Below are 27225 nucleotides of genomic sequence, written 5' to 3' on the forward strand. Positions count from 1 at the left end.
TCGTCGCCCCTTCATGTTGTTGAGTCCAGCCGGTTGCGCCCCCCTCGCTGCCCCTCCCCCATCGCCGCCCCTTCATGTCGTTGAGTCCAGCCAGTTGCGCCCCCCTCGCTGCCCCTCCCCCATCGCCGCCCCTTCATGTCGTTGAGTCCAGCCGGTTGCGCCCCCCCCCATCACCGCCCCTCCCGCAGTGTGCAAACATGGCGGCGATTCGAGATTGCATATCGAGATGTATTTATCGCGTGTACGCGGAAAGAGACGGTGAAATGCGTCGCTGGCGTTTACAACCATCACGCTCGGGGCAGCCCACAAGTGCCCGGCAGAACGACACGGACACAACCAGACCGGGCAGCCCGCTCACCTGCAGGTACTTCATGTCGTTGAGTCCAGCCGGGACGCGGGTCAGCTCGTTGTGCTCCAGGTGGATCTCCCGCAGGTTCTGCAGAAACGCCAGGCTCCCGTTCTCAACCACCCGGATGTTGTTGAAGCCGAGCCCCAGCCTGCAGCGGGGAGGAAACGGCGACACACGTTCACGCCCGCCGCCACGGATGCCGGCTCCCCCGCTTCCCGGGACACAGGAGGAGGACTATGTTGTGGGGTTGGAGAGAACGCATCTGGTGTGACCTGTCCTGGGCCCCGCACACAGTCACGATCAGTCGGAAGGAGATGGGGCAGGTAGTGTTGGGGAAACAGAAGCACTTGGATGAGCAGAACGAGGAGCGATTGAAGGCTCTGGGCCTTTTCTCGCTGGAATTTAGAAGGAAAGAAGATCTCATTGAATGTTGAAAGGCCTCACCAGACTGCAGATGGAATACAGCGACGGGAAGTGTGTAGGAATAAAGGCTATTTTATAAACGAGGAGAAAATGTTAAAAATCTGAAGTGTACAGGGACTCGGGAGTCCGTCTCCAGGATTCCCTGAAGGGTCATTTCCAGGTAGGGAAATGCAAACGTTAGCATTCATTGCGAGAGGACTGGAATATAAACGCAAGGATGGAACGCCGAGGCTGTGTAAGGCCGCACAGGTCAGACCGCACCTGGAGTCTAGTCAACTGTTCTGGGCCCGTTATCTAAGAAAGGATGTGCTGACATTGGAAAGTGTTCAAAGGAGATTCATGAGAATGGTTCTGGTAATGAAGGGGTTAACATATGAGGCGCGCTTGAAGGCCCCGAGCCTCTCTCTACTCGCTGGAGTTTAGAAGAATGAGGGAGGATTTTATTGAAACTAACTGAATGTTGAGGATGAGGGAGTCGAGGAAGTGGGGGTCTCAGAGTCGAGGGACGTCGATTTACAATGGAGATGGGGAGGGATTTCTTTAGCCGGAGGGCGGTGAGTCTGTGGAATTTGTTGCCAGGTCACTGGGTGCATTTAAGGTTCATGATTAGTCAGGGTGTGAAAGTTTACGGGAGAAGGTAGGAGATTGGGGTTGAGCTGGATAATAAATCAACCATGATGAACTGGCGGAACTGACTTGACGGGCCGAATGGCCTAATTCTGCTCCAATGTCTTCTGGTCTTTACTTCCTCGGGAAGGAGGTTTGAATTATTACTGAACACTCTAACAAACTTCCACGGAGAACGGGGGGCAGAGCGCAGTCCCACCCCCACTGTCGGTCGTATCTGCAGCAAGCGCTGCCTGAAGAAGACACCCAGGCCGTGCTGTCTCCTCACAGCTCCCGTCGGGCAGGAGGTACAGAAGCCTGAAGTCCCACCCCAGCAGGTTCAGGAAGAGCGACTTCCCGTCAACCATCAGTTCCTGAACCAACCGGCACAACCCTGATCACTGCCCCAGTACAGCGACACTGAGATACAACGGTGTTTTTGTTCAAATTGTGTTCTTTCTTATAAAAATCAGGGATAATTTATGTACTCTTTTCTTGGAAAAAGTTCCGTCTCTGATGCAATGTGCCTGTGGCGCTGGTTCAAGTAAGTTTTTCATTGCACCCGTGTGTATAACAATAAACACAATTTTTACTTTGAAATTTCCTATGTCAACAGTCACGGTGCAGTGCCCAGGTAGTCACCACATGGTGGCACTACCACCCTGCTGACTTAACACTGATCAGGTGGCTGGCCTGCTCCTGATCTATCCCGAGGTCCCTCTAACTGGGTAAATTGGTTAATTATTCACACATATCGAGATACAGTGAAGATCTCGTCTTGCGCTCTGTTCATTCAGATCAGATCATTACGCGGAGCATTGAGGTAGAACAAGGTAAAACAATACCACAATGCAGAATAGAGTGTCAAACCAGAGAAAATCTGCAGATGCTCGAGAACCAAGCAACACACACAAAATGCTGGAGGAACTCAGCAGGCCAGGCAGCATCGATAGAGGAAAAGAGTAAACAGTCGCTTTTCACCTCCACCCCCCACAGGAAGACCCCAAAGCCTCTCCACCACCACTCTCCTCTATCTAGTGGATCTTGTCTTTACTCTTAACAATTGGTGTCTCTCAGGGAAAAGGTGTAGCCATGGTCTCAGTTACGTCTGCCTGTTCGTCGGCTACATGGAACAGTCTGTGTTCTGAACCTACACCAGTGACTGTCCCGCACTTTCCCTGCGCTACATCGACGACCGCTTTGGTGCTGCTTCCTGCACCCACGTGGAGCTTGCGGTCTTCTTCAGCTTTGCCTCCAATTTCCAATCTACCCTCAGATTTACCTGGTCCATTTCCAACACCTCCCTCCCCTTTCTCGATCTCTTCGTCTCTATTTGTGGAGACAGCTTATCTACTGATGACTATTATAAACCCGCAGACTCACACAGCTACCTGGTCTATACCTCTTCCCACCCTTGTAAAGACACCATCCATTTCTCCCAGTTCCTCCATCTCTGCCGCATCTGCTCTCAGGATGAGGCTTTTTATTCTAGAACAAAGGCGATGTCCTCCTCCTTCAAAGAAAGGGACTTCCCTTCCTCCACCATCAATGCTGCCTTCAACCGCATCTCTTCCATTTCACACACATTTGCTCTCACCCCATCCTCCCGCCACCCTACCAGGGATAGGGTTCCTCTTGTCCTCACCTACCACCCCACCAGCCTCCGCGTCGAGCGCATAATTCCCTGCAACTTCCACTACCTCCAATGGCATCCCACTACATCTTTCCCTCCCCACCACTTTCTGCTTTCCGCAGGGATTGCTCCCCGAGCGATTCCCTGGTCCATTCATCCCTCCCCACTGATCTCCCTCCTGGTATCAATCTTTGCAAGCAGAACAAGTGCTACACCTGGCCCCACATCTCCTCCCTCACTACCACTCAGGACTCTAACAATCCCTCACAGAGGCTGAGGTGACACTTGGCCTGTGAGTCTGTCGGGGGTCACCTACTGCATCTGGTCCCAGTGTGGCCTCCTGTGTGTCGGTGAGGTAGGGAGATAGATTCCCCGAGCACCTATGCTTCGTCTGCCAGAGAAAGCGGGATCTCCCCGTGGCCACCCATTTTTACTCCACTTCCCATTCCCGTTCCGATGTGTCAATCCATGGCCTCTACTGTCCTGATGAGGAACAACACCTTATATTCCATCTGGGCGTCCAATCTGATAGCATGAACATCGATTTCTGAACTTCCCCTAATGCCCCCCTTCCCCATACCCTTTCCCCCTCTCATCTCCTGCTCTACCGCTCGCCTCCCTCTGGTGCTCCTCCCCCTCTTTCTTCCATGGCTTCTGTCCTCTCCTATTAGACTCCCCCTTCTCCAGCTCTGTATCTCGTTCCTCCCGGTTTCACCTATCGCCTCGTGTTTCTCCCTCCCCTCTCCCCCCGCCCTTTAACTCTACTCCTCATCGTTTTTTCCCCAGCCTGGCCGAAGGGTCTTCACCCAAAACGCTTTTCCATAGATGCTGCCTGGCCTGCTGAGTTCCTTCGGCATTTTGTGTGTGTGTTGCAGAATAAAGCGCAACAGTTACAGAGAGAATGCGGCGTGGGCAGATGTTAGGTGCGAAGTCGAGAGTCCGTACAAGAGGTCCATTACTGCAGGGTCCCTGAGCCTGGTAGGACATGATTTCAGGCCTTTGTATCTTCTGCCCGATGGGAGGGGGAAGAAGGCGGGTGGCACAGCGGGGCAGGCTCAACACCCCCTCCCCATGTTGCGGTGCCCCCTGTCTCACCTGGAGAGGTGGCTGTAACGGATCAGGTCCTCCAGCTCGATGGCCTGGATTTTGTTGTGGTCCAAGTGGAGCTCGTGGATGCTGTTGGGCAGATCTGCGATCGGACGATACAAAGCTGGTCAGTGGCTCCACCAGATTCCACTCTGCACCAGTGTGACTAAATAGCCCAAATGTCCGGCTTTTGTGTTGCAAAGAATATCAGATACTTATCTGAATGGGGGTCAGACACACCGTCCCATCACACACTCCCGGAGTCAGACACAGAGTGAAGCTCCCCCCACACCGTCCCATCACACACTCCCAGGGTCAGACACAGAGTGAAGCTCCCTCCACTCCATCCCATCACACACTCCCGGGGTCAGACACAGGGTGAAGCTCCCTCCACACTGTCACATCACACATTCCCAGGGTCAGACACAGAGTGAAGCTCCCTCCTCACCGTCCCATCACAGACTCCCGGAGTCAGACACAGAGTGAAGCTCCCCCCACACCGTCCCATCACACACTCCCAGGGTCAGACACAGAGTGAAGCTCCCTCCACTCCATCCCATCACACACTCCCGGGGTCAGACACAGGGTGAAGCTCCCTCCACACCGTCCCATCACACACTCCAGGGATCAGACACAGGGTGAAGCTCCCTCCACACCGTCCCATCACACACTCCTGGAGTCAGACACAGAGTGAAGCTCCCCCCACACTGTCACATCACACATTCCCAGGGTCAGACACAGAGTGAAGCTCCCTCCACACCGTCCCATCACATACTCTCGGGGTCAGACACAGAGTGAAGCTCCCTCCTCACCGTCCCATCACAGACTCCCGGGGTCAGACACAGAGTGAATCTCCCTCCACACCGTCCCATCACACACTCCCGGGGTCAGACACAGTGTGAAACTCCCTCCACACCGTCCCATCACACACTCCCGGGGTCAGACACAGAGTGAATCTCCCTCCACACCGTCCCATCACACACTCCCGGGGTCAGACAGAGGGTGAAGCTCCCTCCACACCGTCCCATCACACACTCCCGGGGTCAGACAGAGGGTGAAGCTCCCTCCACACCGTCCCATCACACACTCCCGGGGTCAGACACAGGGTGAAGCTCCCTCCACACCGTCCCATCACACACTCCCGGGGTCAGACACAGAGTGAAGCTCCCTCCACACTGTCCCATCACACACTCCCGGGGTCAGACACAGAGTGAAGCTCCCTCCACACCGTCCCATCACTCACTCCCGGGGTCAGACACAGGGTGAAGCTGTACCATCACCTCCTGTCAGTCTCTGTCGCTTCTCCAGGCAGCCACTCACCTTTAGGAATGCCTGAGAGTTTTGCCTCTGAAATGCGGATGTAATTCAGCTTCAGACCTTCGAAGGCGCCCGCTTCGATTCCCGCGTTCTCCAGTGGGTTTCCACCCATCTCTGTCATGGGGACGGCAGTGTTAGTACAAGGTAAGAATATCACTTGTCTTGCCCGTGGCACGAACGATTCCCCATTCAATGTAAGGACCCCAACAGCCAGCACTGGTGGCTAAACACCCCTGACTTCTAGATAATGGAGAGGTAATGTGGCGGATGTGGAATGCGTGGTCTAACTTCACCCAGTGAAATGGGGAGAGTCCCAGGGAGCTGCTGACTTGTAGATGTGGGGAAGGTAATGTGGTGGATGTGGAGTTCATGGACTAACTCCACCCAGTGAAATAGGGAGAGTCCCAGGGAGCTGCTGATGTGTAGATGTGGGGAAGGTAATGTGGTGGATGTGGAGTTCATGGACTAACTCCACCCAGTGAAATGGGGAGAGTCCCAGGGAGCTGCTGATGTGTAGATGTGGGGAAGGTAATGTGGCAGATTTGGAGTTCATGGACTAACTCCACCCAGGACAGTGGGAAGTGTCCTGTCACACTCCTGAGTTGTAGATGGCAGATGTGGTGTGCTTGGACTAACTCTGTACAATCAATACATAGGGGTCCCATCTAGAGAGAGTGTGATCCTGAATCTCCCATGAAGGAACAAGACAGCTGACAGAAATGTGTGCAGGGGATCCAGTGATCATAATGACATACGTTTGAAGGTAATTATGGAGAAGGGTAAGTCTGGTCCTCAGGCTGAGATTCTAAATTGGAGGGAGGCCAGTTTTGATGGTCTCGGGAGGGATCTGGTAAGGATGGGTTATAGTCTGGCAGAGGCCCACTTGGTCAGCGAGAGACCTTCAGCAGTGGCATTCAAGAGAATGGAGTTTATGTCCCTATCAGAACAAAAGGGAAGGATATCACGTTTAGGGAGCCTTGGCTGATGCGAGATGTTCAGTCTTTGGGTAAGAAGAGGAAGGAGGTACTTCGGAGAATTAATGGCACCTAACGGCGACTGCTTTGCTCGCATCTTCGGAAACAGCTCTATTTCCATCTTTAATGTCTCTATTTTTCCCCTTCAGGGTTCTTTTGAAGACCCTGACCTGAAGTTACACGCTGGCTTTGGCTCCTTTGTGGGAATGGGACCCGTTCTCGGGGTTTCACGAACGGCTGGTACTCGATACGCCAAGGACGTGGCCTAAGAGTTTCACTCGCCTTTGGAGGACCAAGACTCCATGGCTCTGGAGGCAGGGGTGGGGTTGGAGGCCGGGTGCCTCAGGGACCCGAGATCACAGAGCTCAGAAACAGCGACGCACCAGATTTTCAACATCGTAGACCAGCGAGTTGTTTGTTATGTCTGCCCCCCCCCCGGAAACGGAGAGAGGGAGCCTGTGGTATGCGGAATACCGGCTGAACGGGCAGTCTTTGGAGTAACTAAGTCTGTGTCTTCACTGTTGCTTTGCACACACTCCAGTGCTCAGTGGCGGGTCCTGGTGGAGGGAGGAGGGATCGTTGCTTGCTGCCACTTACACATGGGAGGGAGGGGTGCTGGGGGGGGCTCTAATATTTAACAGCCATTCATTCTTTACGACACTCCTCTGTTTTCATGGGTGTTTGTGAAGAAAAGGAATTTCGGGATGCATATTGTATACATTTCTCTGACATTAAATTTAACTTTGAAACCGTAGAGGCAGGAAGGAACAAATGAGGTACTTGAGTATAAGAGATGTGAAGACAGGGAAATCAGGAGAGATCTGGAAGTACAGATCCCCATTTCCTTGAAAGTGGTGTCACAGCTAGATAGGGTCGTAAAGAGAGCCTTTGGCACACTGGTCTTCATGAATCAAAGCAGGGGCTGGGATACTGAAGTTGCATAAGACATTGGTAGTAACAAATGTCCTCCCAGGGGACCACAACCCTGTCGTAGGGTTCGGAGGCTTGTGTGCCTCAATGACCCGGAGAGCGAAGTTGGCTGGAGTCAGGGCTTTGTGCTTTGGCTCTTGGTAGGGTCACCCATGTCAAACAGGTCAAAGGGTAGAGGCCAGACTAAGAGTGGCCCACCAGTCCTCAGGGTTCACTCAGGGCTAACAACCCTGACTGATCAAATAAATAAAATTTAAGGAATGCTTGCTTTTGTTAGTCGAGGCGTTGAGTTCAAAAGTCGAGAGCTTATGTTGCAACTTTATAAAACTCTGGTTAGGCCACATCTGGAGTCCCTCTCTAGGAATGATCTGAGGCTTTGGAGAGGGAGCAGAAGAGGTTCACTAGGATGCTGCCTGGTTTAGAGGGCTGGATAAACTTAGGCTGTTTTCTTTTCAACGGCGGAGGCTGAGGGGAGATCGGTTAAAGGTTTATAGGATTATGAGAGGCACAGGTAGAGTAGACAGGGAGTATCTCGTGCCCAGGGTAGAAATGTCAAATACCAGAGGGCAGGCATTGAAGGTGAGAGGGGTGGGTTCAAATGGGATGTGAGGGGTAAGTTTTTTACTCAGAATGTTATGGGGGTAGAGGCAGATACATTAGGGGCTTTTAAGTGATGTTTAGATAGGCACATGAGCACAAGAATGATATGGTCCCAACATATTGATGTAGCTATAAAGAAGGCAAGACAGCAACTATACTTCATTAGGAGTTTGAAAAGATTTGGCATGTCAACAAATACACTCAAAAACTTCTATAGTTGTACCGTGAAGAGAATTCTGACAGGTTGCATCACTGTCTGGTATGGAGGGCTACTGCACAGGACCAAAATTAGCTGCAGAAGTTTATAAATCTAGTGGGCTCCACCTTGGGTACTAGCCTACAAAGTACCCAGGTCATCTTCAGGCAGTGGTGTCTCAGAAAGGCAGCGTCCATTATTAAAGACCCCCAGCACCCAGGGCATGCCCTTTTCTCACTGTTACCATCAGGTAGGAGGTACAGAAGCCTGAAGACACACACTCAGTGATTCAGGAACATCTTCTTCCCCTCTGCCATCTCAGGGAGGAGGTACAGGAGCTGATTCAGGAACAGCTTCTTCCCCTCTGCCATCAGGGAGGAGGTACAGAAGCCTGAAGACACACACTCAGTGATTCAGGAACATCTTCTTCCCCTCTGCCATCAGGGAGGAGGTACAGGAGCTGATTCAGGAACAGCTTCTTCCCCTCTGCCATCAGGGAGGACGTACAGGAGCTGATTCAGGAACAGCTTCTTCCCCTCTGCCATCTGGTTCCTCAATCTTTGAACACTGCCTCACTTTTTAAAAAAATATACAGTATTTCTGTTTTTGCATGACTTTTAAAATTTATCGAATAAACATACTTGTTTATCTTTTATTATTTTATTTTTTTCTCTGCGAGGTTACGTATCGCATTGAGCCGCTGCTGCTAAGTTTCACGTCAGGTGTTGAAGATAATAAACCTGATTCTGATTCCGAATGTTGGGACTTTTTTTTGTGGGTGTTTTTGATTTACTTTTTATCGGGTCCAGCACAGCGTTGTGGGCCGAAGGGCCTGTTCCTGTACTGTGCTGTTCTAAGTTCGATGTAAGAACTGTTAAAAAGAAACGGTAGTGGAGAGTCCTTCTACACCTGAGTGGCCAAGGACAGACAGAGATTCATTGCTGCCCTCAACAACAGGAAAGATATCAATTGTAAGAGAGGCAGAGAAAATTTATAATGATGCTGCCGGGATGTTGTGTTACAGGAGAACATTGAGTAGGTTAGGATTTTATTTTCTGGAGCGTAGGAGAATGAGAGGAGATTTGACAGAGCTATGCAAAATCATGAAGGGTACAGATAGGGTAGACGCAAGCCGGCTCTCTCCACTGAGGTCAATGACACAAGAGATCCAGAGTAACACACGCAAAATGCTGGAGGAGCTCGGCATTCCGTGTGAGTTTCTCCCACTGAAAGTGGGCGCAGTTAGAGCTGGAGTGCAGGGACTAACTGCACCTCGGTAGGTGGGCCACCCTCCTGACTTGTAGATGTGGGGAAGGTAATGTGGCGGAAGCAGAGTGCGCGGACTAACTCCACCCGGGCAAGTGGGGAGTGAGAAGGGAGGGGTTGGGTTGTCTCGTCACCCACCGATACAGTTCATGCTTTTAAGCCCTCGGAAGGCCTCCTTCGGAACCTTGGTGATGTGGTTATCGTGAATCCTGAGCTCAACCAGGGACCGAGGCAGATTCTTGGGGATCTCCACCAGGGCGTTCTTGGAAAGGTACAGTTTCTGGATGGAGATCAGCGGCTTAAACGCTCTCGGGTGGACCTTCTTGATCTTGTTATTCACCAGGTACAGTGCCTGGGTGGTGAAGACAGAGAGGTGAGATCCCTCCTCGGCGCCCCACCCACAGCAAAGTGTTCCCCTCTTGCTGCGGGGCGCTCCCTCCTCACCACCCCTCCCACAGCGCTTCCACCTCACCCCCTCCCACAGCACTCCCTCCCACAGTGCTCCCACCTCACCCCCTCCCACAGCGCTCCCACCTCACCCCCTCCCACAGCGCTCCCACCTCACCCCCTCCCACAGCGCTCCCTCCTCACCCCCTCCCACAGCGCTCCCACCTCACCCCCTCCCACAGCGCTCCCTCACCCCCTCCCACAGCGCTCCCTCCTCACCACCCCTCCCACAGCACTTCCACCTCACCCCCTCCCACAGCACTCCCTCCCACAGTGCTCCCACCTCACCCCCTCCCACAGCGCTCCCACCTCACCCCCTCCCACAGCGCTCCCACCTCACCCCCTCCCACAGCGCTCCCTCCTGACTCCCTCCCACAGCGCTCCCACCTCACCCCCTCCTACAGCGCTCCCACCTCACCCCCTCCCACAGCGCTCCCTCCTGACTCCCTCCCACAGCGCTCCCACCTCACCCCCTCCTACAGCGCTCCCACCTCACCCCCTCCCACAGCGCTCCCTCCTGACTCCCTCCCACAGCGCTCCCACCTCACCCCCTCCTACAGCGCTCCCACCTCACCCCCTCCCACAGCGCTCCCTCCTGACCCCCTCCCACAGCGCTCCCACCTCACCCCCTCCCACAGCGCTCCCACCTCACCCCCTCCCACAGCGCTCCCTCACCACCCCTCCCACAGCGCTCCCACCTCACCCCCTCCCACAGTGCTCCTGACTCCCTCCCACAGTGCTCCCTCACCACCCCTCCCACAGTGCTCCCTCACCACCCCTCCCACAGCACTCCCACCTCACCCCCTCCCACAGCACTCCCTCCTGACTCCCTCCCACGGCGATCCCTCTTCAACCCCTCCCACAGCCTCCTGACTCCCTCCCACGGCGATCCCTCTTCAACGCCTCCCACAGCACTCCCACCTCACCACCCCTCCCACAGCGCTCCCTCCTCACCACCCCTCCCACAGCGCTCCCTCCTCACCACCCCTCCCACAGCACTCCCTCCTCACCCCCTCCCACAGCATCAACATAAAATGAAATTTGACGTGGTGTTTGAGTGTCCAGGAAATGCTTACGTAAAGTTTGCCGAGGTTTTTAAAATCTTTTTCCTTAATCTCAGTGATCTTGTTGTTCTGGAGATCCAGTAAAGTCGTGTCACTGGGAATTTCGGCCGGAATCTCCTTCAGTCCTGGTGAGAGAGAAGACAACAGGATCACATCCCTGGTCTAGACAATGGGTACGAGTAATCGGTTCCCTGCAAGTTCAGCCTGAATGGTGAGGATCTGGGGAACAGAGGGATTATAAATCCCTCCCACCACTCCTGGAAAGCTCTGGCACTCTTGAGGAGGGGCGTTTGGGGTGACAGGGGCAACCCTGATATCATATATTGAGTGTGCAGAGGACCCGAGTTCTGGAGGACAGCAGTGGGGGGAGCACGTCAGCTTTGATCTGCTGACACTTCCTGATGGAAGGGAAATTTGGACAATGGACGCCTGTCACTTTTCTCTGAGCCACGACGTTGAATGGTCACAAGGCCATTGGACGTTGCTGGAGAAGAGCATGGCTGGTGGTGACCACTAGGGGGAAGCAAAGACTCACAATCAACCACTCCCCATGGTCTCTCCTGTTAACCCCCTACTCACCAAGCACATGACACTGAAACAGGCAGTCGAAATCCAAGATAAAGTAAACTTATTATCCAAGCACGTACACCGTGTGGCCACATTATTGGACGTTCGTGCTCTTTCACTGCCATAGCCCACCCACTTCGTTGTGTTGTCTGTTGAACGCTCTTGTGAGAGAGTGAGGTCTCCGTCAATCATTAGACGTTGCACCCTTGCTGTCTCGACACACGAGTCTGGACTGTACGATACGGAGAGCAAGCTGTTTCCCGTGCCGCAGGCTCCCCCTCTCCACGCATCTGACGAACCCAAAGGAACGGCAGAGACCGGTACGGTTTGACACCAGCCGCGTCGCAGGAGTTGCCAGTCAGCGTTGAACTCAACTTCAGACTGCCTAGGGACTCCAGCTCCCGATTTTTCCCTCCGGGTTAACTCCCGAGCCTTCTCCGCGAAAGGGCACAGCCACAAGGCAGCTGAGGTTTGAGATCAGAGTTTTCCTTCTCCCCGACGAGCTGCCAACTGCGGCTGACGGGCCAGTCTGCCCAAACTGACTGGTATTAAGGCGCCAGTAACCCGCCTTTGCCCCTTCTCCTGACAGTAGAAACGGTTCAGCCAGGCTGAGTACATAAGCTACACGTGAAGGCCGGGAGCTGGACTCGGTTGTCAGAGGCTGTTTGAGATGCATGCCATCGGGAGCATTTAAGAGATAGTGGGAGCTCGTCCCCATTACCACCCCCGGCTGTAACAACCTTAAGGAATTGTTGTAATGTGTGGTATTTGAGTTACTGTCGCCTTCCTGTCAGCTTGAGCCAGTCTGGCCGTTCTCCGTGGACCTCTCTCATTAACCAGGCGTTTTCACCCACAGAACTGCCGACCGCTGGATGTTTTTTTGACTCTCTGTAAACTCCAGAGACAGTTGTGCACGGAAGTCTCAGGAGATCTGAGATACTCAAACCACCCCGTCTGGCACCAACAATCACTCCACGGTCAAAGTCACTCAGATCACATTGCTTCCCCCATCCTGATGCTTGGTCTGAACAGCAACTGGACCCTCCTGTCCGTGTCGGCCTGCTTTAGTTGTCAAGTCCTTGAAAGTGAGTCTGGAGGTTGTGGAGTCAGTTCAGGGTTGGGGTGAGTGAAGTTATCCACGCTGGTTCAGGAGCCTGATGGGTAAATGCTCTGAGGAACGGCAGGTGGAATTTAATTCGAGGTAAGTGGGAGGGGAAATGAGGACTTTCACAGTGAACGGTGGGGCCTTGGGGAGGGCTGTAGACCGGGACACCCAGGAGTATCGGTACATGGTTCTCTGAAAGTGGCGCCACAGGTAGACAGACAGGGCAGTGAAGAAGATGTAGAGGAGGCTGCACTGGGGACCACAGATAATCTCCACAACCTTTCCCATCTCCAACGTGATCCAGATGCTTCCTTCTCCCCACCCTCTGCTCTGCACGTGATCCCCTTGTCATTTTGTCCCTCTCTTAGCCCTGCACGCAGCAGAAATGCCACACCTGCCTGTCCACCTCCACCCAGGGCCACAAACAGTCCGTCCAGGTGAGGCACCCCGTCGCCCGTCTGGGTCGCCAGCCGCGTCCGGCGCCCCCCCCACATCGGGGAGACCCAACGTTGGGTGGGCCGCTTCGTCGAGCAGCTTTGCTCTGTCCGCCGCGAGAGGCGGGATTTGCTGGTGGCCGTCCATTTTAATTCGATTTCCCATTCCGACTCTACTGCCACCATGAGGCAATCACAAAGCCTCACATCCCATCTGGGTAGCCTCCAACCTGATGGCACAAACATTAATTTCTCCAACTTCCCTCCTCTCCGTCGCCTGTTCTCAGTCCCCTCGCGACCCTTCTCCTTTCCTCACCTGCCTATCACTTCCCTCCTGTGCCCCCTCTCCCTTTCTCCCATGGTCCACTCTCCTCTCCTATCAGATTCCTTCTTCCTCAGCCCTTTACCCCTTCCGCCTATCACCTCCCAGCTTCTTACCTCACCCCCTACTCTCACCCGCCAGCTTGTACTCCTTCCCCTCACCTCACACCTTCTTATTCTGGCTTCTAACCCCCGCCTTTTCAGTCCCGATGAAGGGTCTCGGCCCGAAACATCAGATTATTATTAACCTCCGCAGTCGCTGCCTGGCCTGCTGGTCCGAGGATGTAGGGCTGATGGCGGCCACTAGGGGGCAGGAAAGGACCACGATCAACTACTGCCAGTGTCCAGTCTTGTTCACCCCCTCCTGAACCAACAGAAGACTTTAAATCAGCATTTATTGTGGGGGGGGGGGGGAGAATCTCAACCAGCCGAGGAATAGCAGGTGGAGTTCAATTCAGATCAGAATCAGTTTTATTATGTCGCAAAATTTGTTAACTTTGTGGCAGCAGTTCAATGCAAGACATAATATACGGAACAAAAGCTGTTAATCACAGCAAATACATTTATATTGATAAATATGAAATAGTTAAATTTAAAAAGTAGTGCAAGAACAGGAATAAAGTAATGAGGTAGTGTTCATGGGTTCAGTGTCCATTCAGAAATCAGATGGCGGAGGGGAAGAAGCTGTTCCTGAATCATCGGGTGTGTGCCTTCAGGCTCCTGTACCCCCTCCCTGATGGCGGAGGGGAAGAAGCTGTTCCTGAATCATCGGGTGTGTGCCTTCAGGCTCCTGTACCCCCTCCCTGATGGCGGAGGGGAAGAAGCTGTTCCTGAATCATCGGGTGTGTGCCTTCAGGCTCCTGTACCCCCTCCCTGATGGTGACAATGAGAGGAGGGCATGTCCTGGGTGATGGGGGTCCTTTTTGAGCTGTCACTCCTTGAAGACATCCTGGATACGACGGAGGCGATGATGGAGCTGACCAATTTTATAACTCTCGGCCACTTATTTCGATCCCGTGCAGTAGCCCCAACCCCACTCCGCCCCCCACACCAGACGGTGGTGCAGCCAGTTAGAACGCTCTCCACGGTACATCTGTAGAAATTAGTAAGTTTACAAAATCTCCTCGAACTCCTAATGAAGAGCAGCTGGTGCTATGTCTTCCTTGTCACTGCATCGATATTTTGGGTCCAGGTAGAATCCTCAGAGATTTTAACACCCAGGAACTTGAAACTGCTCACCCTCTCCACTTCCGTTCTCTCCAAGTGTGAGGCGTCACAGTTTCGGAAGGAAAATGAGGGTAGCTCTTTCACAGTGAACAGTCAGACGCTGAGGAGTGTTGTAGAAGAGAGACCCATGGGTACAGGTACATGGTTACCCGAAAGTTGAGATACAGGTACACCGGGCGAAGGTTAACTCGTGCAGGGTTCCGAGTCGGTGGGGCGGGGAAGTTAGATGCAACGTCAGCATTCGTTTCGAGAGACCAAGCATACAAAAGCAAGGACGTAGTGCTGGGGCTCCGTAGGGAGTTGGTGGGAATGCATTTAGAGTATTGTAGGCAGCTTTGAGCCCTTTCTCGAAGGAAGGATTGCTGGCATTGGAGAGGGCCCAGAGGAAGTTCTCAAGAATGTTACTGGGAATGAAAGGGTTAATGTACGAGGGGCATTTGATGACACTGAGACTGTGCTCTCCAGACTTAAGAAGAATGAGAGGGTAGTCTCATTAAAACCTATCTATCAAATGTGGAAAGGCCAAGATAGAGTGGATGTGGAGAGGATGTTACCTATAGTGGGGGTGTCTATGACCAGAGGACACAGATAGAGTGGATGTGGGGAGGATGTTTCCTCTGGTGGGGGAGTCGAAGACCAAGGGACACAGATAGAGTGGACGTGGAGAGGATATTTCCTACAGTGAGGCAGTCTAGGACCATAGGACACATAGAGTGGATATGGAGAGGTTGTTTCCTATGGTGGGGGAGTCTGAGACCAGAGGACACAGACAGAGTGGATGTGGAGAGGATGTTTCCTATAGCGGGCGAGTCTAGGACCAGAGGACACAGATAGAGTGTATGTGGAGAGGATGTTTCCAATGGTGGGGGAGTCGAGGACCAGAGGACACAGATAGTGTGGATGTGGAGAGGATGTTTCCTATGGTGGGGGAGTTGAGGACCAGAGGACACAGATAGAGTGGATGTGGAGAGGATGTTTCCAATGGTGGGGGAGTTGAGGACCAGAGGACACAGATAGAGTGGATGTGGAGTGGATGTCTCCTCTGGTGGGGGAGTCTAGGACCACAGATACAGTGGATGTGCAGAGGATGTTCCCAATGGTGGGGGCGTCGAGGACCAGAGGACACAGATAGAGTGATGTGGAGAGGATGTTTCCTATGGTGGGGGAGTCTAGGACTAGAGGATACAGATAGAGTGGATGTGGAGCGGATGTTTCCTGTAGTGGGGGTGTCTAGGACCAGAGGACACTGATAGAGTGGATGTGGAGAGGATGTTTCCTATAGTGGGGGTGTCTATGACCAGAGGACACAGATCGAGTGGAAGTGGAGCGGATGTTTCCTATGCTGGGTCAGTCTGGGACCAGAGGACTCAGATGGAGTGGAAGTGGAGAAGATGTTTCCTCTGGTGGGGGAGTCTAGGACCAGTGGACACAGATTGAGTGGATGTGGAGAGGATGTTTCCTGTAGTGGGGGAGTCTAGGAACAGAGGACACAGATAGAGTGGATGTGGAGAGGATGTTTCCTATAGTGGGGCAGTTTAGGACCAGAGGTCACAGATACAGTGGATGTGGAGTGGATGTTTCCTGTAGTGGGGGTGTCTATGACCAGAGGACACTGATAGAGTGGATGTGGAGAGGATGTTTCCTGTAGTGGGGGTGTCTAGGACCAGAGGACACTGATAGAGTGGATATGGAGAGGTTGTTTCCTATGGTGGGGGAGTCTGAGACCAGAGGACACAGACAGAGTGGATGTGGAGAGGATGTTTCCTATAGCGGGCGAGTCTAGGACCAGAGGACACAGATAGAGTGTATGTGGAGAGGATGTTTCCTCTGGTGGGGGAGTCGAGGACAAGAGGACACAGATAGAGTGGATGTGGAGAGGATGTTTCCTATAGTGGGGGAGTCTAGGACCAGAGGACACAGATAGAGTGGATGTGCAGAGGATGTTCCCAATGGTGGGGGCGTCGAGGACCAGAGGACAGAGATAGAGTGGATGTGGGGAGGATGTTTCCTCTGGTGGGGGAGTCGAAGACCAGGGGACACAGATAGAGTGGACGTGGAGAGGATATTTCCTACAGTGAGGCAGTCTAGGACCATAGGACACATAGAGTGGATATGGAGAGGTTCTTTCCTATGGTGGGGGAGTCTGAGACCAGAGGACACAGATAGATTGGATGTGGAGAGGATGTTTCCTATGGTGGGGGAGACTAGGACCAGAGGGAACAGATAGAGTGGATGTGGAGAGGATGTTTCCTGTAGTAGGGCAGTCTAGGACCAGAGGACACAGATAGAGTAGATGTGGAGAGGATGTTTCCTATGGTGGGGGAGTCGAGGACCAGAGGACACAGATAGAGTGGATGTGGAGAGGATATTTCCTCTGGTGGGGGAGTCGAAGACCAGAGGACACAGATAGAGTGGATGTGGAGAGGATGTTTCCTATGGTGGGGGAGTCTAGGACCGGAGGACACAGATAGAGTTGATGTGGAGAGGATGTTTCCTATAGTGGGGGAGTCTAGGACCAGAGGACACAGATAGAGTGGATGTGGAGAGGATGTTTCCTGTAGTGGGGCAGTCTAGGACCAGAGGACACAGATAGAGTGGATGTGGAGAGGATGTTTCCTATGGTGGAGGAGACTAGGACCAGAGGGCACAGATAGATTGGATGTGGAGAGGTTGTTTCCTATGCTGTGGGAGTCTGAGACCAGAGGACACAGATAGAGTTAATGTGGAGAGGATGTTTCCTATAGCGGGGGAGTCTAGGACCGGAGGACACAGATAGAGTGGATGTGGAGTGGATGTTTCCTATAGTGGGAGAGTCTAGGACCAGAGGTCACAGATACAGTGGATGTGGAGAGGATGTTTCCTATACTGGTGCAGTCTAGGACCAGAGGACACAGATAGAGTGGATGGGGAGAGCATGTTTCCTATAGTGGGGGAGTCTAGGACCTGAGGACACAGATAGAGTGGAAGAGGAGTGGAGGTTTCCTCTGGTGGGGGAGTCGAGGAACAGAGGACACAGATAGAGTGGATGTGGAGAGGATGTTTCCTACTTTCGGGGAGTCTAGGACCAGAGGACACTGATAGAGTGGATGTGGAGAGGATGTTTCCAATAGTGGGGGAGTCGAGGACCAGAGGACACAGATAGAGTGGATGTGGAGTGGAGGTTTCCTCTGGTGGGGGAGTCGAGGACCAGAGGACACAGATAGAGTGGATGTGGAGAGGATGTTTCCTACATTTGGGGAGTCTAGGACCAGAGGACACTGATAGAGTGGATGTGGAGAGGATGTTTCCAATAGTGGGGGAGTCGAGGACCAGAGGACACAGATAGAGTGGATGTGGAGAGGTTGTTTCCTATGCTGTGGGAAACTGAGACCAGAGGACACAGATAGAGTGGATGTGGAGAGGATGTTTCCTATAGCGGGGGAGTCTACACGGGAGGACACAGATAGAGTGGAAGTGGAGTGGATGTTTCCTATAGTGGGAGAGTCTAGGACCAGAGGTCACAGATACAGTGGATGTGGAGAGGATGTTTCCTATAGTGGGGCAGTCTAGGAACAGGGGACACAGATAGAGTTGATGTGGAGAGGATGTTTCCTATAGTGGGGCAGTCTAGGACCAGAGGACACATAGAGTGGATGTGGAGAGGTTGTTTCCTATGCTGTGGGAAACTGAGACCAGAGGACACAGATAGAGTGGATGTGGAGAGGATGTTTCCTATAGCGGGGGAGTCTACACCGGAGGACACAGATAGAGTGGATGTGGAGTGGATGTTTCCTATAGTGGGAGAGTCTAGGACCAGAGGTCACAGATAGAGTGGATGTGGAGAGCATGTTTCCTATAGTGGGGCAGTCTAGGACCTGACGACACAGATAGAGTGGATGTGGAGAGCATGTTTCCTATGGTGGGGGAGTCTAGGACCTGAGGACACAGATAGAGTGGAAGAGGAGTGGAGGTTTCCTCTGGTGGGGGAGTCGAGGACCAGAGGACACAGATAGAGTGGATGTGGAGAGGATGTTTCCTATAGTGGGGCAGTTTAGGACCAGAGGACACAGATAGAGTGGATGTGGAGAGGATGTTTCCTATGGTGGGGGATTCTAGGACCAGAGGACACAGATAGAGTGGATGTGGAGAGGATGTTTCCTCTGGTGGGGGAGTAAAGGACCAGACGACACAGATAGAGTGGATGTGGAGAGGATGTTTCCTGTAGTGGGGCAGTCTAGGACCAGAGGACACAGATAGAGTGGATGTGGAGAGGATGTTTCCTATGGTGGAGGAGACTAGGACCAGAGGGCACAGATAGATTGGATGTGGAGAGGTTGTTTCCTATGCTGTGGGAGTCTGAGACCAGAGGACACAGATAGAGTTAATGTGGAGAGGATGTTTCCTATAGCGGGGGAGTCTAGGACCGGAGGACACAGATAGAGTGGATGTGGAGTGGATGTTTCCTATAGTGGGAGAGTCTAGGACCAGAGGGCACAGATAGATTGGATGTGGAGAGGATGTTTCCTATACTGGTGCAGTCTAGGACCAGAGGACACAGATAAAGTGGATGGGGAGAGCATGTTTCCTATAGTGGGGGAGTCTAGGACCTGAGGACACAGATAGAGTGGAAGAGGAGTGGAGGTTTCCTCTGGTGGGGGAGTCGAGGACCAGAGGACACAGATAGAGTGGATGTGGAGAGGATGTTTCCTACATTCGGGGAGTCTGGGACCAGAGGACACTGATAGAGTGGATGTGGAGAGGATGTTTCCAATAGTGGGGGAGTCGAGGACCAGAGGACACAGATAGAGTGGATGTGGAGAGGATGTTTCCTATAGTGGGGGAGTCGAGGACCAGAGGACACAGATACAGTGGATGTGGAGAGGATGTTTCCTATAGTGGGGCAGTCTAGGAACAGGGGACACAGATAGAGTTGATGTGGAGAGGATGTTTCCTATAGTGGGGCAGTCTAGGACCAGAGGACACATAGAGTGGATGTGGAGAGGTTGTTTCCTATGCTGTGGGAAACTGAGACCAGAGGACACAGATAGAGTGGATGTGGAGAGGATGTTTCCTGTAGGGGGGGAATCTAGGACCAGAGGGCACAGATAGAGTGGATGCGGAGAGGATGTTCCCAATGGTGGGGGCGTCGAGGACCAGAGGACAGAGATAGAGTGGATGTGGGGAGGATGTTTACTCTGGTGGGGGAGTCGAAGACCAGGGGACACAGATAGAGTGGATGTGGAGAGGATGTTTCCTGTAGTGGGGGAGTCTAGGAACAGAGGACACAGATAGAGTGGATGTAGAGAGGATGTTTCCTATGGTGGGGCAGTCTAGGACCAGAGGACACAGATAGAGTGGATGTGGAGAGGATGTTTCCTGTAGGGGGGGAATCTAGGACCAGAGGGCACAGATAGAGTGGATGCGGAGAGGATGTTTCCTATGGTGGGTCAGTCTGGGACCAGAGGACACAGATAGAGTGGATGTGGAGAGGACGTTTCCTGTAGTGGGGGAGTCTAGGAACAGAGGACAGACATAGAGTTGATGTGGAGAGCATGTTTCCTATAGTGGGGCAGTCTAGGACCAGAGGACACAGATAGAGTGGATGTGGAGAGGATGTATCCAATAGTGGGGGAGTCGAGGACCAGAGGACACAGATAGAGTGGATGTGGAGAGGATATTTCCTACAGTGAGGCAGTCTAGGACCAGAGGGCACAGAGAGAGTGGATGTGGAGTGGATGTTTCCTATACTGGGAGAGTCTAGGACCAGATGTCACAGATACAGTGGATGTGGAGAGGATGTTTCCTATACTGGGGCAGTCTAGGACCAGAGGGCACAGATAGAGTGGATGTGGAGAGCATGTTTCCTATATTGGGGGAGTCTGGGACCAGAGGAAGCAGATAGAGTGGAAGAGGAGAGGAGGTTTCCTCTGGTGGGGGAGTCGAGGACCAGAGGACACAGATAGAGTGGATGTGGAGAGGATATTTCCTACAGTGAGGCAGTCTAGGACCAGAGGACACAGATAGAGTGGATATGGAGAGGATGTTTCCTATGGTGGGGGAGTCTAGGACCAGAGAAGACAGATAGACTGGATGGTTAGAGGATGTTTCCAATGGTGGGGGAGTCGAGGACCAGAGGACACAGATAGAGTGGATGTGGAGAGGATATTTCCTCTGGTGGGGGAGTCGAAGACCAGAGGACACAGATAGAGTGGATGTGGAGAGGATGTTTCCAATGGTGGGGGAGACTAGGACCAGAGGACACAGATAGAGTGGATGTGGAGAGGATATTTCCTCTGGTGGGGCAGTCGAAGACCAGAGGACACAGATAGAGTGGATGTGGTGAGGATGTTTCCTATGGTGGGGGAGTCTAGGACGAGAGGATACAGATAGAGTGGATGTGGAGAGGATGTTTCCTGTAGTGGCGGTGTCTAGGACCAGAGGACACTGATAGAGTGGATATGGAGAGGATGTTTCCTGTAGTGGGGGTGTCTAGGACCAGAGGAAACAGATAGAGGGGATGTGGAGAGGATGTTTCCTATGGTGGGGGAGTCTAGGAACACAGATAGAGTTGATGTGGAGAAGATGTTTCCTGTAGTGGGGCAGTCTAGGACCAGAGGACACAGATAGAGTGGATATGGAGAGGATGTTTCCTGTAGTGGGGGTGTCTAGGACCAGAGGAAACAGATAGAGGGGATGTGGAGAGGATGTTTCCTATGGTGGGGGAGTCTAGGACCAGAGGACACAGATAGAGTGGATGTGGAGAGGATGTTTCCAATGGTGGGGGAGTCGAGGACCAGAGGACACAGATAGAGTGGATGTGGAGAGGATGTTTCCAATGGTGGGGGAGACTAGGACCAGAGGACAGAGATAGAGTGGATGTGGAGAGGATATTTCCTCTGGTGGGGGAGTCGAAGACCAGAGGACACAGATAGAGTGGATGTGGAGAGAATGTTTCCAACAGTGGGGGAGTCTAGGACCAGTGGGCACAGATAGAGTGGATGTGGAGAGCATGTTTCCTATAGTGGGGGAGTCTAGGACCACAGGACACAAATAGAGTGGATGTGGAGAGGATGTTTCCTCTGGTGGGGGAGTCGAGGACCAGTGGGCACAGATAGAGTGGATGTGGAGTGGATGTTTCCTCTGGTGGGGGTCGAAGACCAGAGGACACAGATAGAGTGATGTGGAGAGGATGTTTCCTATGGTGGGGGAGTCTAGGACTAGAGGATACAGATAGAGTGGATGTGGAGCGGATGTTTCCTGTAGTGGGGGTGTTTAGGACCAGAGGACACTGATAGAGTGGATGTGGAGAGGATGTTTCCTATAGTGGGGGTGTCTATGACCAGAGGACACAGATCGAGTGGATGTGGAGAGGATGTTTCCTATGGTGGGTCAGTCTGGGACCAGAGGACACAGATAGAGTGGATGTGGAGAGGACGTTTCCTGTAGTGGGGGAGTCTAGGAACAGAGGACAGACATAGAGTTGATGTGGAGAGCATGTTTCCTATAGTGGGGCAGTCTAGGACCAGAGGACACAGATAGAGTGGATGTGGAGAGGATGTATCCAATAGTGGGGGAGTCGAGGACCAGAGGACACAGATAGAGTGGATGTGGAGAGGATATTTCCTACAGTGAGGCAGTCTAGGACCAGAGGGCACAGAGAGAGTGGATGTGGAGTGGATGTTTCCTATACTGGGAGAGTCTAGGACCAGATGTCACAGATACAGTGGATGTGGAGAGGATGTTTCCTATACTGGGGCAGTCTAGGACCAGAGGGCACAGATAGAGTGGATGTGGAGAGCATGTTTCCTATATTGGGGGAGTCTGGGACCAGAGGAAGCAGATAGAGTGGAAGAGGAGAGGAGGTTTCCTCTGGTGGGGGAGTCGAGGACCAGAGGACACAGATAGAGTGGATGTGGAGAGGATGTTTCCTATAGTGGGGCAGTTTAGGACCAGAGGACACAGATAGAGTGGATGTGGAGAGGATGTTTCCTATTGTGGGGGAGTCTAGGACCGGAGGACAGAGACAGAGTGGATGTGGAGTGGATGTTTCCTACATTAGGGGAGTCTTGGACCAGAGGACACAGATAAAGTGGATGTCGAGAGGTTGTTTCCTACGGTGTGGGAGTCTGAGACCAGAGGACACAGATGGTGAGGATGTGGAAAGGATGTTTCCTATAGTGATGGATTCTAGGACCAGAGGTCACAGATACAGTGCATGTGGAGAGGACATTTCCTACAGTGGGGTAGTCTAGGACCAGAGGACACAGATAGAGTGGATATGGAGAGGATGTTTCCTATGGTGGGGGAGTCTAGGACCAGAGAAGACAGATAGACTGGATGGTTAGAGGATGTTTCCAATGGTGGGGGAGTCGAGGACCAGAGGACACAGATAGAGTGGATGTGGGGAGGATATTTCCTCTGGTGGGGGAGTCGAAGACCAGAGGACACAGATAGAGTGGATGTGGAGAGGATGTTTCCAATGGTGGGGGAGACTAGGACCAGAGGACACAGATAGAGTGGATGTGGAGAGGATATTTCCTCTGGTGGGGCAGTCGAAGACCAGAGGACACAGATAGAGTGGATGTGGTGAGGATGTTTCCTATGGTGGGGGAGTCTAGGACGAGAGGATACAGATAGAGTGGATGTGGAGAGGATGTTTCCTGTAGTGGCGGTGTCTAGGACCAGAGGACACTGATAGAGTGGATATGGAGAGGATGTTTCCTGTAGTGGGGGTGTCTAGGACCAGAGGAAACAGATAGAGGGGATGTGGAGAGGATGTTTCCTATGGTGGGGGAGTCTAGGAACACAGATAGAGTTGATGTGGAGAAGATGTTTCCTGTAGTGGGGCAGTCTAGGACCAGAGGACACAGATAGAGTGGATATGGAGAGGATGTTTCCTGTAGTGGGGGTGTCTAGGACCAGAGGAAACAGATAGAGGGGATGTGGAGAGGATGTTTCCTATGGTGGGGGAGTCTAGGACCAGAGGACACAGATAGAGTGGATGTGGAGAGGATGTTTCCAATGGTGGGGGAGTCGAGGACCAGAGGACACAGATAGAGTGGATGTGGAGAGGATGTTTCCAATGGTGGGGGAGACTAGGACCAGAGGACAGAGATAGAGTGGATGTGGAGAGGATATTTCCTCTGGTGGGGGAGTCGAAGACCAGAGGACACAGATAGAGTGGATGTGGAGAGAATGTTTCCAACAGTGGGGGAGTCTAGGACCAGTGGGCACAGATAGAGTGGATGTGGAGAGCATGTTTCCTATAGTGGGGGAGTCTAGGACCACAGGACACAAATAGAGTGGATGTGGAGAGGATGTTTCCTCTGGTGGGGGAGTCGAGGACCAGTGGGCACAGATAGAGTGGATGTGGAGTGGATGTTTCCTCTGGTGGGGGTCGAAGACCAGAGGACACAGATAGAGTGATGTGGAGAGGATGTTTCCTATGGTGGGGGAGTCTAGGACTAGAGGATACAGATAGAGTGGATGTGGAGCGGATGTTACCTGTAGTGGGGGTGTTTAGGACCAGAGGACACTGATAGAGTGGATGTGGAGAGGATGTTTCCTATAGTGGGGGTGTCTATGACCAGAGGACACAGATCGAGTGGATGTGGAGAGGATGTTTCCTATGGTGGGTCAGTCTGGAACCAGAGGACACAGATAGAGTGGATGTGGAGAGGACGTTTCCTGTAGTGGGGGAGTCTAGGAACAGAGGACAGACATAGAGTTGATGTGGAGAGCATGTTTCCTATAGTGGGGCAGTCTAGGACCAGAGGACACAGATAGAGTGGATGTGGAGAGGATGTATCCAATAGTGGGGGAGTCGAGGACCAGAGGACACAGATAGAGTGGATGTGGAGAGGATATTTCCTACAGTGAGGCAGTCTAGGACCAGAGGACACAGATAGAGTGGATATGGAGAGGATGTTTCCTATGGTGGGGGAGTCTAGGACCAGAGAAGACAGATAGACTGGATGGTTAGAGGATGTTTCCAATGGTGGGGGAGTCGAGGACCAGAGGACACAGATAGAGTGGATGTGGAGAGGATATTTCCTCTGGTGGGGGAGTCGAAGACCAGAGGACACAGATAGAGTGGATGTGGAGAGGATGTTTCCAATGGTGGGGGAGACTAGGACCAGAGGACACAGATAGAGTGGATGTGGAGAGGATATTTCCTCTGGTGGGGCAGTCGAAGACCAGAGGACACAGATAGAGTGGATGTGGTGAGGATGTTTCCTATGGTGGGGGAGTCTAGGACGAGAGGATACAGATAGAGTGGATGTGGAGAGGATGTTTCCTGTAGTGGCGGTGTCTAGGACCAGAGGACACTGATAGAGTGGATATGGAGAGGATGTTTCCTGTAGTGGGGGTGTCTAGGACCAGAGGAAACAGATAGAGGGGATGTGGAGAGGATGTTTCCTATGGTGGGGGAGTCTAGGAACACAGATAGAGTTGATGTGGAGAAGATGTTTCCTGTAGTGGGGCAGTCTAGGACCAGAGGACACAGATAGAGTGGATATGGAGAGGATGTTTCCTGTAGTGGGGGTGTCTAGGACCAGAGGAAACAGATAGAGGGGATGTGGAGAGGATGTTTCCTATGGTGGGGGAGTCTAGGACCAGAGGACACAGATAGAGTGGATGTGGAGAGGATGTTTCCAATGGTGGGGGAGTCGAGGACCAGAGGACACAGATAGAGTGGATGTGGAGAGGATGTTTCCAATGGTGGGGGAGACTAGGACCAGAGGACAGAGATAGAGTGGATGTGGAGAGGATATTTCCTCTGGTGGGGGAGTCGAAGACCAGAGGACACAGATAGAGTGGATGTGGAGAGAATGTTTCCAACAGTGGGGGAGTCTAGGACCAGTGGGCACAGATAGAGTGGATGTGGAGAGCATGTTTCCTATAGTGGGGGAGTCTAGGACCACAGGACACAAATAGAGTGGATGTGGAGAGGATGTTTCCTCTGGTGGGGGAGTCGAGGACCAGTGGGCACAGATAGAGTGGATGTGGAGTGGATGTTTCCTCTGGTGGGGGTCGAAGACCAGAGGACACAGATAGAGTGATGTGGAGAGGATGTTTCCTATGGTGGGGGAGTCTAGGACTAGAGGATACAGATAGAGTGGATGTGGAGCGGATGTTTCCTGTAGTGGGGGTGTTTAGGACCAGAGGACACTGATAGAGTGGATGTGGAGAGGATGTTTCCTATAGTGGGGGTGTCTATGACCAGAGGACACAGATCGAGTGGATGTGGAGAGGATGTTTCCTATGGTGGGTCAGTCTGGGACCAGAGGACACAGATAGAGTGGATGTGGAGAGGACGTTTCCTGTAGTGGGGGAGTCTAGGAACAGAGGACAGATATAGAGTTGATGTGGAGAGCATGTTTCCTATAGTGGGGCAGTCTAGGACCAGAGGACACAGATAGAGTGGATGTGGAGAGGATGTATCCAATAGTGGGGGAGTTGAGGACCAGAGGACACAGATAGAGTGGATGTGGAGAGGATATTTCCTACAGTGAGGCAGTCTAGGACCAGAGGGCAGAGAGAGAGTGGATGTGGAGTGGATGTTTCCTATACTGGGAGAGTCTAGGACCAGATGTCACAGATACAGTGGATGTGGAGAGGATGTTTCCTATACTGGGGCAGTCTAGGACCAGAGGGCACAGATAGAGTGGATGTGGAGAGCATGTTTCCTATATTGGGGGAGTCTGGGACCAGAGGAAGCAGATAGAGTGGAAGAGGAGAGGAGGTTTCCTCTGGTGGGGGAGTCGAGGACCAGAGGACACAGATAGAGTGGATGTGGAGAGGATGTTTCCTATAGTGGGGCAGTTTAGGACCAGAGGACACAGATAGAGTGGATGTGGAGAGGATGTTTCCTATTGTGGGGGAGTCTAGGACCGGAGGACAGAGACAGAGTGGATGTGGAGTGGATGTTTCCTACATTAGGGCAGTCTTGGACCAGAGGACACAGATAAAGTGGATGTCGAGAGGTTGTTTCCTACGGTGTGGGAGTCTGAGACCAGAGGACACAGATGGTGAGGATGTGGAAAGGATGTTTCCTATAGTGATGGATTCTAGGACCAGAGGTCACAGATACAGTGCATGTGGAGAGGACATTTCCTACAGTGGGGTAGTCTAGGACCAGAGGACACAGATAGAGTGGATATGGAGAGGATGTTTCCTATGGTGGGGGAGTCTAGGACCAGAGAAGACAGATAGACTGGATGGTTAGAGGATGTTTCCAATGGTGGGGGAGTCGAGGACCAGAGGACACAGATAGAGTGGATGTGGAGAGGATATTTCCTCTGGTGGGGGAGTCGAAGACCAGAGGGCACAGATAGAGTGGATGTGGAGAGGATGTTTCCAATGGTGGGGGAGACTAGGACCAGAGGACACAGATAGAGTGGATGTGGAGAGGATATTTCCTCTGGTGGGGCAGTCGAAGACCAGAGGACACAGATAGAGTGGATGTGGTGAGGATGTTTCCTATGGTGGGGGAGTCTAGGACGAGAGGATACAGATAGAGTGGATGTGGAGAGGATGTTTCCTGTAGTGGCGGTGTCTAGGACCAGAGGACACTGATAGAGTGCATGTGGAGAGGATGTTTCCAACAGTGGGGGGGTCTAGGACCAGTGGGCACAGATAGAGTGGATGTGGAGAGCATGTTTCCTATAGTGGGGGTGTCTATGTCCAGAGGACACAGA

General features: G+C 52.6%; 1 protein-coding gene across 1 annotated transcript in view; it reads right to left on the minus strand.

Moving 5' to 3' along the window:
• Window positions 1-27225, minus strand: part of bgnb (biglycan b) — a 106763-nt gene that overhangs the window by 1879 nt on the left and 77659 nt on the right. The window contains exons 3-7 of the mRNA XM_059962807.1: window positions 10904-11016; window positions 9519-9732; window positions 5418-5528; window positions 4107-4200; window positions 359-497 (exon numbers count right to left, since the gene is read on the minus strand). Of these exons, the coding sequence (XP_059818790.1) occupies window positions 359-497; window positions 4107-4200; window positions 5418-5528; window positions 9519-9732; window positions 10904-11016 (671 nt within the window). The remainder of the gene's footprint in view (window positions 1-358; window positions 498-4106; window positions 4201-5417; window positions 5529-9518; window positions 9733-10903; window positions 11017-27225) is intronic.

This window comes from Hypanus sabinus, unplaced genomic scaffold (genome assembly GCF_030144855.1).
Source record: "Hypanus sabinus isolate sHypSab1 unplaced genomic scaffold, sHypSab1.hap1 scaffold_802, whole genome shotgun sequence".
Lineage (NCBI taxonomy): Eukaryota > Metazoa > Chordata > Chondrichthyes > Myliobatiformes > Dasyatidae > Hypanus > Hypanus sabinus.